This window comes from Ascaphus truei, unplaced genomic scaffold, assembly GCF_040206685.1.
Source record: "Ascaphus truei isolate aAscTru1 unplaced genomic scaffold, aAscTru1.hap1 HAP1_SCAFFOLD_418, whole genome shotgun sequence".
Lineage (NCBI taxonomy): Eukaryota > Metazoa > Chordata > Amphibia > Anura > Ascaphidae > Ascaphus > Ascaphus truei.
In genome coordinates this window covers 47746-64340 of record NW_027456749.1, presented here as the reverse complement: position 1 = coordinate 64340, position 16595 = coordinate 47746, and the positions used below count along the sequence as shown (strand labels likewise).

Genomic DNA, 16595 nt, shown 5'->3' with positions numbered 1-16595 from the left:
CTCGCAATAAAGTGGGCTGTAGAGACACTCAAGTATTATCTGTTGGGGAGAAAGTTCCGATTGGTCACAGATCATGCACCCCTTACCTGGATGTGTCAAAATAGGGAGAAGAACGCTAGGGTGACCAGGTGGTTCCTAAGCCTACAGCCCTTTAAATTTTCTGTGGAACACAGGTCGGGGCACAAACATGGCAATGCCGACGGGTTGTCAAGGATGCACTCCCTAATATCCATGGTCGCTCACCCCTCGAGGTCTGAGCTGGGGGGGAGGATATGTGACAGAAACCAGGGGTTGGTAATAAACTCCATATACAGGGCTCCCAGGATACTGAACAGTTTCTGTCCTGTCTAAGCTGAACAGGGCAGCCTCGTGGTACAGGCACTCCATTCCACAGTTTGTCTGCTGCCTGTTTTCTGTCACCTGTCATGCTGATTAGAGTTCAGGTATATAAGACCTGTTTCCTGTTTCCTCTGGGCCCCGCCCAAGAGCCTGGAAGGCTGCTGAACTGCAGAGGGGTGAGAAAGCCTCTTTCCCAAATCGCTTCATTCATTCTGTTAGTTTGTCTAAAGACTGCAAAGGTACTTATTTTGTTGGTGGAAGTGGACAAGCCACTTCCAACTCTGAGTCAGGGACATCTAAGTTTAAGTTATCGCTCAGACGAGCAGCTTTTTGTTTGGCTTTGTTTTCTGTTTAAACTGTGGCAGTCTCAGTGCCTGGGACTGAATAAACCAGGCATAGCCTGTTTAAAGGAACAGTACGTGACGTCTCATCATTTAACCTACCCTAAAAGACCGTGTTCTAACAGTCCCGGACAGACGGCGGAGCCCCGGAGTAAGCCGTTTGTCACAATACATACATATATAAAGACATACATACATACATACATACATACATACATATATAAAGACATACATACATACATACATACATATATAAAGACATACATACATACATACATACATACATATATAAAGACATACATACATACATACATACATACATACATACATACATACATACATATATAAAGACATACATACATACATATATAAAGACATACATACATATATAAAGACATACATACATACATATATAAAGACATACATACATACATACATACATATATAAAGACATACATACATACATACATACATATATAAAGACATACATACATACATATATAAAGACATACATACATACATATATAAAGACATACATACATACATATATAAAGACATACATACATACATACATATATAAAGACATACATACATACATATATAAAGACATACATACATATATAAAGACATACATACATACATATATAAAGACATACATACATACATATATAAAGACATACATACATACATATATAAAGACATACATACATACATACATATATAAAGACATACATACATACATATATAAAGACATACATACATACATACATATATAAAGACATACATACATACATATATAAAGACATACATACATACATATATAAAGACATACATACATACATACATATATAAAGACATACATACATATATAAAGACATACATACATACATATATAAAGACATACATACATACATATATAAAGACATACATACATACATATATAAAGACACATACATACATACATATATAAAGACATACATACATACATATATAAAGACATACATACATACATACATATATAAAGACATACATACATACATATATAAAGACATACATACATATATAAAGACATACATACATACATACATATATAAAGACATACATACATACATATATAAAGACATACATACATATATAAAGACATACATACATACAACACTAGTACTTTTCCATTAATGTTGTTTTATCCCAGTTACCTCTCGATATTGCCCCTGTCCCATAAGACCCTGCACTTACTTGCTCTCACCAGACAGAGGTCACAGCTGAACAGAACCAGCACAGCCGGGTTCAGATACATGGGAATATGGGCCATCTCCCGCACACTCAGGCCCGGCACACAGCCCTTGGATCGAACGGTCAGTGAGGAACAACAAGTCATTGGGTCTTCTAGTCCAGGCTAATCCCTGTGGGTTTTCCCTAAAGCTTCCCAGGTTCCCGTTTGGGGATCTCAGCGCGTGTTCCCATCCCTGGCTGGGGCAGTGAAGGGGTTACACACAGGATGAAGGTCCAGAAGGTCCAGCCCTCCCAGACGTGAGGTCAGCTGGAGCCTCGGCCGTGCCGCTCTGTGGGGTGTGGAGCGAGACACCCTCCCAGACGTGAGGTCAGCTGGAAGCCTCGGCCGTGCCGCTCTGTGGGGTGTGGAGCGAGACACCCTCCCAGACGTGAGGTCAGCTGGAAGCCTCGGCCGTGCCGCTCTGTGGGGTGTGGAGCGAGACAGCCTCCGAGACGTGAGGTCAGCTGGAGCCTCGGCCGTGCCGCTCTGTGGGGTGTGGAGCGAGACACCCTCCCAGACGTGAGGTCAGCTGGAGGCCTCGGCCGTGCCGCTCTGTGGGGTGTGGAGCGAGACAGCCTCCCAGACGTGAGGTCAGCTGGAGCCTCGGCCGTGCCGCTCTGTGGGGTGTGGAGCGAGACAGCCTCCCAGACGTGAGGTCAGCTGGAGCCTCGGCTGTGCCACTCTGTGGGGTGTGGAGCGAGACAGCCTCCCAGACGTGAGGTCAGCTGGAGCCTCGGCCGTGCCGCTCTGTGGGGTGTGGAGTGAGACAGCCTGAAATCTCTGCTTCCTAAAGAGAGGACAGAAGTCAACATTACAGGGAATTCTCTTCCACTATTAAAAGGTCGTTATATATTGGGCATCTAAACTATTTTTTTAATTAGTTGGCTTTGTGAATTTTTGTTTAAAGGAAAATTGTTTAGATGCCCAATATATCATTACATTTTAGAGATAATCTCCTCTCTAAAACACGTAAAATATACACATATATAGATGACATAAGGACGGTGCGTACATATATAGATGACATAAGGACGGTGCGTACATATATAGGTGACATAAGGACGGTGCGTATATATATAGGTGACATAAGGACGGTGCGTACATATATAGATGACATAAGGACGGTGCGTACATATAATGATGTTTTTATATGTTTTTTATGGAGATTTTAATTAACCAATGACAGGTAGGAGTAAAGCAACACTACTCCCTGGCGGAGTGGATACTACCATGAAACGCGTTGGAGTTTCGCTGTGCTGTTCGGTTCCCAAAGTGAGAGGGGGCGATGAGAGCTTTCAGCCTCCAAAAATACTCCATCGAGTCCAAGGACGTCACTTCCGCGATAATAGCTGGCGGGTGGTCTGCAGACGCCAAAGCTACACGGACACGAGACACGAGTGATGCGGCGAAGGGTCCAGTAGGGCGTGGGAATTAAGAAAGTAAGTTGATCATAAAGGAGAACACGAGATGTTCTAGCAGTTTGGAGGAAGAAGCTCCGCCCCCAAGCTCCGCCCCCAGCCTCACTATGGTGCCTGCTCTCCCCAGGCTGCAGGATCAGCTGTGAGGAGAAGGAGAGCAGAACACCCCCCCACATCCACCACTACGGCTACCAGGGCGGTGAACTATGCACTGCTCCTTCCCACGGCTGCTCCGATCCCCCCCACGGCTGCTCCGATCCCCCCCACGGCTGCTCTGATCCCCCCCCCCCACGGCTCCTCTGATCCCCCCAACGGCTACTCCGATCCCCCACATGGCTGCTCTGATCCCCCCCCCATGGCTGCTCCGATCCCCCCCCCCCACGGCTGCTCCGATCCCCCCCCCCCCCAACGGCTACTCCGATCCCCCACATGGCTGCTCTGATCCCCCCCCACGGCTGCTCTGATTCCCCTCCTACAAATGCACCGATCCCCCCCAATGGCCTCCAATCCCCCCCCCCCACATGGCTGCTCAAATCCCCCCCACAGCTGCTCCGATCCCCTCCCATGGCTGCTCCGATCCCCCCATGGCTGCTCCGATCCCCTACACAGCTGCACCGATCCCCCCCACAGCTGCACCGATCCCCCACACAGCTGCTCTGATCCCCCCATGGCTGCTCCGATCCCCTCCCACGGCTGCAGTGGAGTTCCCAATGTACCCCACTGCAGCAGATCCCATGCCTCCCTTGCCTGCCCCAGCATTTCACGCACCCATACCATTGCCTCCCATGCTTCCCATGTGTCACGCACCCGTCCCAGCTCCCCCCTACCTCCCGTGCCTGACCCAGCATCTCCTGCTCCCGTCCCAGCTCCCCCCTACCTCCCGTGCCTGACCCAGCATCTCCTGCTCCCGTCCCAGCTCCCCCCTACCTCCCGTGCCTGACCCAGCATCTCCTGCACCCGTCCCAGCTCCCCCCTACCTCCCGTGCCTGACCCAGCATCTCCTGCACCCGTCCCAGCTCCCCCCTACCTCCCGTGCCTGACCCAGCATCTCCTGCTCCCGTCCCAGCACCACCCATGCTTCCTGCACCGTCCCAGTTCCCCCTACCTCCCGTGCCTGACCCAGCATCTCCTGCTCCCGTCCCAGCTCCCCCCTACCTCCCGTGCCTGACCCAGCATCTCCTGCTCCCGTCCCAGCTCCCCCCTACCTCCCGTGCCTGACCCAGCATCTCCTGCTCCCGTCCCAGCTCCCCCCTACCTCCCGTGCCTGACCCAGCATCTCCTGCACCCGTCCCAGCTCCCCCCTACCTCCCGTGCCTGACCCAGCATCTCCTGCTCCCGTCCCAGCTCCCCCCTACCTCCCGTGCCTGACCCAGCATCTCCTGCTCCCGTCCCAGCTCCCCCCTACCTCCCTGCACCCGTCCCAGCTCCCCCCTACCTCCCGTGCCTGACCCAGCATCTCCTGCTCCCGTCCCAGCTCCCCCCTACCTCCCGTGCCTGACCCAGCATCTCCTGCTCCCGTCCCAGCTCCCCCCTACCTCCCGTGCCTGACCCAGCATCTCCTGCTCCCGTCCCAGCTCCCCCCTACCTCCTGTGCCTGACCCAGCATCTCCTGCACCCGTCCCAGCTCCCCCCTACCTCCCGTGCCTGACCCAGCATCTCCTGCTCCCGTCCCAGCTCCCCCCTACCTCCCGTGCCTGACCCAGCATCTCCTGCACCCGTCCCAGCTCCCTCCTACCTCCCGTGCCTGACCCAGCATCTCCTGCACCCGTCCCAACTCCCCCCTACCTCTCGTGCCTGACCCAGCATCTCCTGCACCCGTCCCAGCTCCCCCCTACCTCCCGTGCGACAGATGGGGTTGCTGTTGTTGCAAGCCCTGCCGCCCTCCCACTTGTCCACACAGCTGCTGGACGCCAGGGATGTAGCTACCCTCCTGCACGCTACCCCTGCGGTCAACCCCCCTTTTACACATGTCCCCATGGCACGCAGCACCCCACCCAGGGTGTCTTGCCATGCAATGGTGGGCTAAACACACCCCTTCCCCTCCTCCTATAGTTGCCCCTGCCCCAGTCATGGCTACGGGGTCACCTGGTGCCCCCCTGTTCAGGAGCAGCCCCCCAGTGGATATGCCGGTACCAGGGGCACAGGGAAGTGTCACCGAGACAGGAACCAGCACTAAGAGCCGTGTGCTGAGCCAAAGATCCAGGACCGGTCAGCCAGGTGTCCCAGGTGCAGGAACAGGTGGGCAGGATAATGCCGGGTATGAAAGTGATGAGGATTTTAGTGACGTGGGGTCAGTTGTTACAGGTTCAGACTGAGTCCCAAGGTTCATACAGTGGAGATAGTAGGAGCGCAAAGGGCGGGCACCGAATCAGACGCAAGCAGTGGCGCAAACCGCGAGGAGACGCCAGGGTTAAAGCGCATGAGAAAACAGTTACACGCGTTGAGCAAGTCTGCGAAGCAGCGAAGGAAGGGAAAGGGGCTGAAGGCAAAAGCGCACAAGGACAGGGGGTCGTTTCCTCCCGCAGCAGTAGGGATACATACGGGGTCACAACTATCTCCCCGTACGCTCACCTGTCCAACCCCCCCCCCCTCCCCACGGAGATATATAGGTAAAAGAAGGTATGTTGACATGTTTAGGCTGTCCGTAGGGGGGTGAGAAGAGAAGAAGTGTGTGCAGGAGAATGGGAACTAGAAGTACATGTTGTGAGGAGTATAGGGAACTAGAAGTACAAGGTGTGAGGAGTAATGGGAACTAGAAGTACATGGTGTGAGGAGTAATGGGAACTAGAAGTACATGGTGTGAGGAGTATTGGGAACTAGAAGTACATGGTGTGAGGAGTAATGGGAACTAGAAGTACAAGGTGTGAGGAGTAATGGGAACTAGAAGTACATGGTGTGAGGAGTAATGGGAACTAGAATTACATGGTGTGAGGAGTAATGGGAACAAGAAGTACAAGGTGTGAGGAGTAATGGGAACTAGAAGTACATGGTGTGAGGAGTAATGGGAACTAGAAGTACATGTTGTGAGGAGTAATGGGAACTAGAAGTACATGGTGTGAGGAGTATTGGGAACTAGAAGTACAAGGTGTGAGGAGTAATGGGAACTAGAAGTACAAGGTGTGAGGAGTAATGGGAACTAGAAGTACATGTTGTGAGGAGTAATGGGAACTAGAAGTACATGTTGTGAGGAGTATTGGGAACTAGAAGTACATGTTGTGAGGAGTAATGGGAACTAGAAGTACATGTTGTGAGAAGTAATGGGAACTAGAATTACATGTTGTGAGGAATAATGGGAACTAGAAGTACATGTTGTGAGTAGTAATGGGAACTAGAATTACATGTTGTGAGGAGTAATGGGAACTAGAAGTACAAGGTGTGAGGAGTAATGGGAACTAGAAGTACATGTTGTGAGGAGTATTGGGAACTAGAAGTACATGTTGTGAGGAGTATTGGGAACTAGAAGTACATGTTGTGAGGAGTAATGGGAACTAGAAGTACATGTTGTGAGGAGTAATGGGAACTAGAAGTACATGTTGTTAGGAGTAATGGGAACTAGAAGTACATGTTGTGAGGAGTATTGGGAACTAGAAGTACATGATGTGAGGAGTATTGGGAACTAGAAGTACATGGTGTGAGGAGTAATGGGAACTAGAAGTACATGTTGTGAGGAGTATTGGGAACTAGAAGTACATGGTGTGAGGAGTATTGGGAACTAGAAGTACATGTTGTGAGGAGTATTGGGAACTAGAAGTACATGGTGTGAGGAGTATTGGGAACTAGAAGTACATGTTGTGAGGAGTATTGGGAACTAGAAGTACATGTTGTGAGGAGTAATGGGAACTAGAAGTACATGTTGTGAGGAGTAATGGGAACTAGAAGTACATGTTGTGAGGAGTATTGGGAACTAGAAGTACTTGTTGTGAGGAGTATTGGGAACTAGAAGTACAAGGTGTGAGGAGTAATGGGAACTAGAAGTACATGTTGTGAGGAGTATTGGGAACTAGAAGTACATGGTGTGAGGAGTATTGGGAACTAGAAGTACATGTTGTGAGGAGTATTGGGAACTAGAAGTACAAGGTGTGAGGAGTAATGGGAACTAGAAATACATGGTGTGAGGAGTATTGGGAACTAGAAGTACATGTTGTGAGGAGTAATGGGAACTAGAAGTACATGTTGTGAGGAGTAATGGGAACTAGAAGTACATGTTGTGAGGAGTATTGGGAACTAGAAGTACTTGTTGTGAGGAGTATTGGGAACTAGAAGTACAAGGTGTGAGGAGTAATGGGAACTAGAAGTACATGTTGTGAGGAGTATTGGGAACTAGAAGTTCATGGTGTGAGGAGTATTGGGAACTAGAAGTACATGTTGTGTGGAGTATTGGGAACTAGAAGTACATGGTGTGAGGAGTATTGGGAACTAGAAGTACATGTTGTGAGGAGTATTGGGAACTAGAAGTACAAGGTGTGAGGAGTAATGGGAACTAGAAATACATGGTGTGAGGAGTATTGGGAACTAGAAGTACATGTTGTGAGGAGTAATGGGAACTAGAAGTACATGTTGTGAGGAGTAATGGGAACTAGAAGTACATGTTGTGAGGAGTATTGGGAACTAGAAGTACTTGTTGTGAGGAGTATTGGGAACTAGAAGTACAAGGTGTGAGGAGTAATGGGAACTAGAAGTACATGTTGTGAGGAGTAATGGGAACTAGAAGTACATGTTGTGAGGAGTAATGGGAACTAGAAGTACAAGGTGTGAGGAGTAATGGGAACTAGAAGTACATGTTGTGAGGAGTATTGGGAACTAGAAGTACATGGTGTGAGGAGTATTGGGAACTAGAAGTACATGGTGTGAGGAGTATTGGGAACTAGAAGTACATGTTGTGAGGAGTAATGGGAACTAGAAGTACATGTTGTGAGGAGTAATGGGAACTAGAAGTACATGTTGTGAGGAGTAATGGGAACTAGAAGTACATGTTGTTAGGAGTAATGGGAACTAGAAGTACATGGTGTGAGGAGTATTGGGAACTAGAAGTACAAGGTGTGAGGAGTAATGGGAACTAGAAGTACAAGGTGTGAGGAGTAATGGGAACTAGAAGTACATGTTGTGAGGAGTAATGGGAACTAGAAGTACATGTTGTGAGGAGTATTGGGAACTAGAAGTACATGTTGTGAGGAGTAATGGGAACTAGAAGTACATGTTGTGAGAAGTAATGGGAACTAGAATTACATGTTGTGAGGAATAATGGGAACTAGAAGTACATGTTGTGAGAAGTAATGGGAACTAGAATTACATGTTGTGAGGAGTAATGGGAACTAGAAGTACAAGGTGTGAGGAGTAATGGGAACTAGAAGTACATGTTGTGAGGAGTATTGGGAACTAGAAGTACATGTTGTGAGGAGTATTGGGAACTAGAAGTACATGTTGTGAGGAGTAATGGGAACTAGAAGTACATGTTGTGAGGAGTAATGGGAACTAGAAGTACATGTTGTTAGGAGTAATGGGAACTAGAAGTACATGTTGTGAGGAGTATTGGGAACTAGAAGTACATGATGTGAGGAGTATTGGGAACTAGAAGTACATGGTGTGAGGAGTAATGGGAACTAGAAGTACATGTTGTGAGGAGTATTGGGAACTAGAAGTACATGGTGTGAGGAGTATTGGGAACTAGAAGTACATGTTGTGAGGAGTATTGGGAACTAGAAGTACATGGTGTGAGGAGTATTGGGAACTAGAAGTACATGTTGTGAGGAGTATTGGGAACTAGAAGTACAAGGTGTGAGGAGTAATGGGAACTAGAAATACATGGTGTGAGGAGTATTGGGAACTAGAAGTACATGTTGTGAGGAGTAATGGGAACTAGAAGTACATGTTGTGAGGAGTAATGGGAACTAGAAGTACATGTTGTGAGGAGTATTGGGAACTAGAAGTACTTGTTGTGAGGAGTACTGGGAACTAGAAGTACAAGGTGTGAGGAGTAATGGGAACTAGAAGTACATGTTGTGAGGAGTATTGGGAACTAGAAGTACATGGTGTGAGGAGTATTGGGAACTAGAAGTACATGTTGTGAGGAGTATTGGGAACTAGAAGTACAAGGTGTGAGGAGTAATGGGAACTAGAAATACATGGTGTGAGGAGTATTGGGAACTAGAAGTACATGTTGTGAGGAGTAATGGGAACTAGAAGTACATGTTGTGAGGAGTAATGGGAACTAGAAGTACATGTTGTGAGGAGTATTGGGAACTAGAAGTACTTGTTGTGAGGAGTATTGGGAACTAGAAGTACAAGGTGTGAGGAGTAATGGGAACTAGAAGTACATGTTGTGAGGAGTATTGGGAACTAGAAGTACATGGTGTGAGGAGTATTGGGAACTAGAAGTACATGTTGTGAGGAGTATTGGGAACTAGAAGTACATGGTGTGAGGAGTATTGGGAACTAGAAGTACATGTTGTGAGGAGTATTGGGAACTAGAAGTACAAGGTGTGAGGAGTAATGGGAACTAGAAATACATGGTGTGAGGAGTATTGGGAACTAGAAGTACATGTTGTGAGGAGTAATGGGAACTAGAAGTACATGTTGTGAGGAGTAATGGGAACTAGAAGTACATGTTGTGAGGAGTATTGGGAACTAGAAGTACTTGTTGTGAGGAGTATTGGGAACTAGAAGTACAAGGTGTGAGGAGTAATGGGAACTAGAAGTACATGTTGTGAGGAGTAATGGGAACTAGAAGTACATGTTGTGAGGAGTAATGGGAACTAGAAGTACAAGGTGTGAGGAGTAATGGGAACTAGAAGTACATGTTGTGAGGAGTATTGGGAACTAGAAGTACATGGTGTGAGGAGTATTGGGAACTAGAAGTACATGGTGTGAGGAGTATTGGGAACTAGAAGTACATGTTGTGAGGAGTAATGGGAACTAGAAGTACATGTTGTGAGGAGTAATGGGAACTAGAAGTACATGTTGTGAGGAGTAATGGGAACTAGAAGTACATGTTGTTAGGAGTAATGGGAACTAGAAGTACATGTTGTGAGAAGTAATGGGAACTAGAAATACAAGGTGTGAGGAGTATTGGGAACTAGAATTACATGTTGTGAGGAGTAATGGGAACTAGAAATACAAGGTGTGAGGAGTATTGGGAACTAGAAGTACATGTTGTGAGGAGTATTGGGAACTAGAAGTACATGTTGTGAGGAGTAATGGGAACTTGAAGTACAAGGTGTGAGGAGTAATGGGAACTAGAAGTACATGTTGTGAGGAGTATTGGGAACTAGAAGTACATGTTGTGAGGAGTAATGGGAACTAGAAGTACATGTTGTGAGGAGTAATGGGAACTAGAAGTACATGTTGTTAGGAGTAATGGGAACTAGAAGTACATGTTGTGAGGAGTATTGGGAACTAGAAGTACATGATGTGAGGAGTATTGGGAACTAGAAGTACATGGTGTGAGGAGTCATGGGAACTAGAAGTACATGTTGTGAGGAGTATTGGGAACTAGAAGTACATGGTGTGAGGAGTATTGGGAACTAGAAGTACATGTTGTGAGGAGTATTGGGAACTAGAAGTACATGGTGTGAGGAGTAATGGGAACTAGAAGTACATGTTGTGAGGAGTAATGGGAACTAGAAGTACATGGTGTGAGGAGTATTGGGAACTAGAAGTACATGTTGTGAGGAGTATTGGGAACTAGAAGTACATGGTGTGAGGAGTATTGGGAACTAGAAGTACATGGTGTGAGGAGTATTGGGAACTAGAAGTACATGTTGTGAGGAGTATTGGGAACTAGAAGTACAAGGTGTGAGGAGTAATGGGAACTAGAAATACATGGTGTGAGGAGTATTGGGAACTAGAAGTACATGTTGTGAGGAGTAATGGGAACTAGAAGTACATGTTGTGAGGAGTAATGGGAACTAGAAGTACATGTTGTGAGGAGTATTGGGAACTAGAAGTACTTGTTGTGAGGAGTATTGGGAACTAGAAGTACAAGGTGTGAGGAGTAATGAGAACTAGAAGTACATGTTGTGAGGAGTAATGGGAACTAGAAGTACATGTTGTGAGGAGTAATGGGAACTAGAAGTACATGTTGTGAGGAGTAATGGGAACTAGAAGTACATGTTGTGAGGAGTAATGGGAACTAGAAGTACAAGGTGTGAGGAGTAATGGGAACTAGAAGTACATGTTGTGAGGAGTATTGGGAACTAGAAGTACATGGTGTGAGGAGTATTGGGAACTAGAAGTACATGGTGTGAGGAGTATTGGGAACTAGAAGTACATGTTGTGAGGAGTAATGGGAACTAGAAGTACATGTTGTGAGGAGTAATGGGAACTAGAAGTACATGGTGTGAGGAGTAATGGGAACTAGAAGTACATGTTGTGAGGAGTATTGGGAACTAGAAGTACATGGTGTGAGGAGTATTGGGAACTAGAAGTACATGGTGTGAGGAGTATTGGGAACTAGAAGTACATGGTGTGAGGAGTAATGGGAACTAGAAGTACATGGTGTGAGGAGTATTGGGAACTAGAAGTACATGGTGTGAGGAGTAATGGGAACTAGAAGTACATGGTGTGAGGAGTATTGGGATCTAGAAGTACATGTTTGAGGAGTAATGGTGTCAGGAATCGGCGTTCTCCTCGCTTCCCACACAGAGCACTCCCTCTCCGCAGGGAGCCCCTGGACCCACAAAACAATCCTGCCTTACCGGCCTCCACGGCTCCTCGCCCCTGCCGCTGTCGCGGGATCACTCCCCTCTGCGATTCCTCTGCTCAGCGCCGGGCGCGCCCACGCCCTCCTGCACGCACACCTACACGCACGCCAGCCCCAGACGTTATGTGCATGCATTCCCAGCTTACAGAGCACACGCCTAACAGAGCACTTTTAACCACTGCCCCTGCAGTGAGGCGTCGCCCCCAAGCATCACACAGTTCCATGCAAATCAATGATTACACTCAGCTGGGCTGTAACACCTCTCTCCTATCAGGGAGGACTCCTTGCAGTCCTCCAGGCCTGCCCCCTTTTCCCATTGGCCTGCCCAGCTTTATTATGCCTGTGCTTCCCATCACTCGTCGCTCGACATAGTCTCTGTATGGAAATACTTCTGGATTCTCTCAGTGTTTTCACAGGTTCTGACGCGGCTTGTATGACTACCCCCTCTGGCTCTCGATCTCGGCACCCCTTGGACAACGCTCACTCTGGTAACCCCTTGAACATGGCTTGGACTACGACCTATCTCCACTCTCCACTCCCTGACCTCGGCAAGGCATTCATCACTCTATCTCTACAACCGGTACCGGCAAGTATTGTCTACCTTACTACACCTGGCCTGGCAACGCTTCATACCACACTCCGGACACGCTCCCTTTGCTGCGGGTGCGTGTATTACCACTTCCCCCTTCAGCTCAGGGAACGGGTCTGGTCTGCGGGCAGCACCGGCGTAACATTATGTCGAGCCCACAAGACGCAGACCAGACCGAACTACAGCAGTTTCTCTCTAATCTGCTTCAGCAAAACCAGGCCATGGCGGATCAAATTGTGGCACTTACACGCCAGGTCGCAGTACTCTCAGACAGGGTACTGACCACGACCCCGCCAGATGTAAGTCCCCACTCCGCAAGCGCAGTTAGCAGCTCAGATATAAGGATTCCACCCCCCAAGCCTTATGCAGGTGAACCGCAAGATTGTAGGGGTTTCCTAAACCAGTGTGAGGTGCAGTTTGAAATGGCCCCCCATCTCTACAATACTGATGGCAAGAAGGTAGCCTACATTTATAACCTCCTCACTGGCAGCGCCCTGGCTTGGGCTTCCCCCATATGGGAGCGACGTTCTGACCTTACCCAAGATTACCCGGCATTTAATGCAGAGTTTCAACGGGTATTCGATTCCCCTGCTCGTCGGGAGATGGCATCTGTTTCTCTCCTCCAGATCACTCAGGGACGGCGAATGGTGACGCAGTATGCTGTGGAATTCCGGACTCTAGCAGCCGAGACTAACTGGGGACAAGAGGCTCTCGTCTCCGTGTTCTGGCAAGGCCTGGCAGATCCCATCAAGGACGAACTCTCTCGCCAATCCAGGCCGGATCAACTGGAGGTCCTGATTGATTTGGCCATCCGAGTGGATCAACGCATCCAGGTACGCCGCTCAGAGCGTCAGCGCACTCGCTTCCATAACTTTCAAGTTCCATTCCCCAGTACTCTTAGCAGCACTCCTGCTCCCCCAAGTACTACCATACCTCTTCGTCCTGCACTGGAGTTGCCAGAGCCAATGCAATTGGGGGTACAACGCATCCGCACACCGATACGGCAGTTCCGCCACGCCGGGGGATTGTGTTTCTACTGCGGATCCATGGAACATCTGGTTCGGGAGTGTCCACTGCGTCCGGGAAACGGGAACACCCAGTGAGTACAGAGGGGCTCTCTCTGGGTGTAATGTCTCCACGTCCCCTTCAAAAAAATGAACTCCCTAAGAAACTTACATTTCCAGTCTTCCTTTCAGGCGATAAGATCAAGACTTCTACCGCCGCTTTCATTGACTCAGGAGCTGGAGGAAACTTCGTGGATCTTGAATTCGCCAGGGTAAACCGTATACCACTAGTGAGAAAGAAGGTTCCCATCGCACTTGGTATCGATGGACGTCCTCTTACCCCGGCCCACATCTCCTTAGAGACGGCTCCCTTGCTTCTGTCTTCACATCTGCACAAGGAGATCTTAGTTCTCGATGCCATTCACGCTCCTGGGATACCCATCACCCTTGGTCTTCCTTGGCTACAGCTTAACAATCCTCTCATTGACTGGACTGCCTCTGCTCCCATTTCCTGGAGGTCGAGGTCAGGCGAGACTCATCAACTGCTGGCCAATACCTCTGTTCCCGAAGTTATTCTACTTTCCGTTTACCATCAATTCCGGGACGTTTTCAATAAGGTACAGTCAGACCTCTTGCCGCCACACAGGACTTACGATTGTCCAATCGATCTAGTTCCTGGTTACTCCCTACCCAAGTCCAAGACCTACCCCTTGTCGTTACCAGAATCTCACTCTATGGATGAATATATCCAGGAGAATCTCAAGAAAGGCTTTATTCGTCACTCCAATTCCCCAGCAGGGGCTGGGTTTTTCTTCGTCAAGAAAAAGGACGGGTCGTTGAGGCCTTGCATCGACTACAGGGGTTTAAACCAGATAACTATTAAAAATCGTTACCCCCTTCCCCTTATAACCGAACTGTTCGATAAATTACAGGGGGCCAAGATTTTTTCCAAGTTGGATCTGCGTGGTGCCTATAACCTGGTGCACATCAGGAAGGGGGATGAATGGAAGATGGCCTTCAACACGCGTAGTGGACACTACGAATATCTTGTAATGCCTTTCGGCTTATGTAATGCTGCCGCTGTCTTCCAGGATTTCATCAACGACGTCTTTCGTAAGGTACTCAATATTTTTGTTATTGTATACTTGGATGATATCCTGATTTTTTCCAAAGATCTCCAGGACCATATACGCCACACCTCCTACGTCCTTTCCCGTCTCCGTGAACACCATTTGTACGCCAAACTGGAGAAGTGCACCTTTCATACGACCTCTACTCCGTTCCTGGGGTATATCATTTCCGATGAGGGGTTTATGATGGACTCCGGTAAACTTCAAGCAGTCACTGAATGGCCAAGACTCAATTCTCTCAAGGCCATACAACGTTTTTTAGGGTTCGCTAATTACTATCTTAAGTTTATACGGAGTTTTTCCACCATTGTGGCACCCCTCACTGCGCTCACCAAAAAAGGAGCTGATCCTTCTGCTTGGTCATCCGAGGCCATCTCCGCCTTCGAGACACTCAAGGAAGCCTTTATATCCGCACCTATTCTCCGTCATCCCAACATCGAACTTCCCTTCGTCCTGGAGGTCGACGCTTCTGATTGCGGCGCTGGTGCCGTTCTTTCCCAGAGACCCACGCCCCAAGATAAGTTACATCCCTGTGCATATTTTTCCAAGAAATTCTCGTCTGCCGAGAGGAATTATGACGTGGGTAACAGGGAACTTCTGGCCGTGAAGATGGCTCTTCAAGAGTGGAGACACCTGCTGGAGGGGTCAAAAGAGCCGTTTACTATTCTCACGGACCACAAGAACCTTCTTTACATAGAGAACGCTCGACGCCTTGGTCCACGACAGGCTCGTTGGGCTCTGTTTTTTTCTCGATTCGATTTTCACCTGTCCTATATCCCCGGGACCAAGAACGTAAAGGCAGACGCACTCTCCCGAATACATTCTTCTGAAGAGAGGCCAGAGGAGTCGTTGGAGACTATCCTTCCACATGAGAGGATTCTCGCCACGTCTACGTTCAAGAATCTTGACAAGATTTTGCACTCCCAGAGACGCATTCCCAAGGACTTGGTCGTTCCCGACAACAAACTCTTTGTACCATCCAAATTTGTTCCAGAGGTCCTGTCTTGGGGTCACTCCTCTAAATCTGCAGGTCATTTAGGTTTTAAGAAGACTACTGATCTCATTCGTCAGAATTTCTGGTGGCCAAGGATGTCTCAAGATATTCTGGAGTTTACCCGCACCTGCCCCACATGCGCTCAAAGCAAGACTCTCCGTCAAAAGCCTCAGGGTTTTCTGTAACCCCTTCCAGTTCCCGACCGCCCCTGGTCACACATTTATATGGACTTCATCGTGGAGTTGCCCAAGTCCAGAGGAATGAACACTATCTTGGTGGTCGTGGACAGGTTCTCGAAGATGTCCCATTTCAATCCACTTAAAAGATTACCCACCTCCCCCGCCCTTGCTGATATCTTTACGGAGCAGATTTTCCGGATTCATGGGATCCCTTCGTCCATTGTTTCTGACAGAGGTTCTCAGTTCGTATCCAAATTTTGGAGAGCTTTCACGAAGAGATTGGGCATCTCTTCTTCCTTCTCTTCCGCCTATCATCCTCAGTCCAATGGACAAACGGAGAGAATCAATCAATCCCTGGAGAAGTACCTGAGATGTTTTATATCCGATTTCCAGGATGATTGGGCTCAACTCCTCTCTTGGGCAGAGTATGCCATCAATTCTGCAAAAAACGAGTCCACCCGGGAGTCACCCTTCTTTATAAATTATGGGTTCCACCCTCCCTGTCTTTCCATCCCCAACATTCCTTCTGGAGTACCAGCCGTAGATGAACGCATTTCTTCCCTCCAAACCGCATGGTCCAGGATTCAGTCTACCCTTCTCAACTCCTCCCGCAGATCGAAACTACAGGCC

General features: G+C 48.2%; 1 protein-coding gene across 1 annotated transcript in view; it reads right to left on the bottom strand.

Annotated features, from left to right (window-relative positions):
* Positions 1-16595, bottom strand: part of LOC142484010 (fibronectin type III domain-containing protein 4-like) — a 134470-nt gene that overhangs the window by 82510 nt on the left and 35365 nt on the right. Inside the window, exon 2 of the mRNA XM_075583970.1 lies at positions 1917-2740. Coding sequence (XP_075440085.1) covers positions 1917-2058 — 142 coding nt within the window. The 5' untranslated portion in view covers positions 2059-2740. The remainder of the gene's footprint in view (positions 1-1916; positions 2741-16595) is intronic.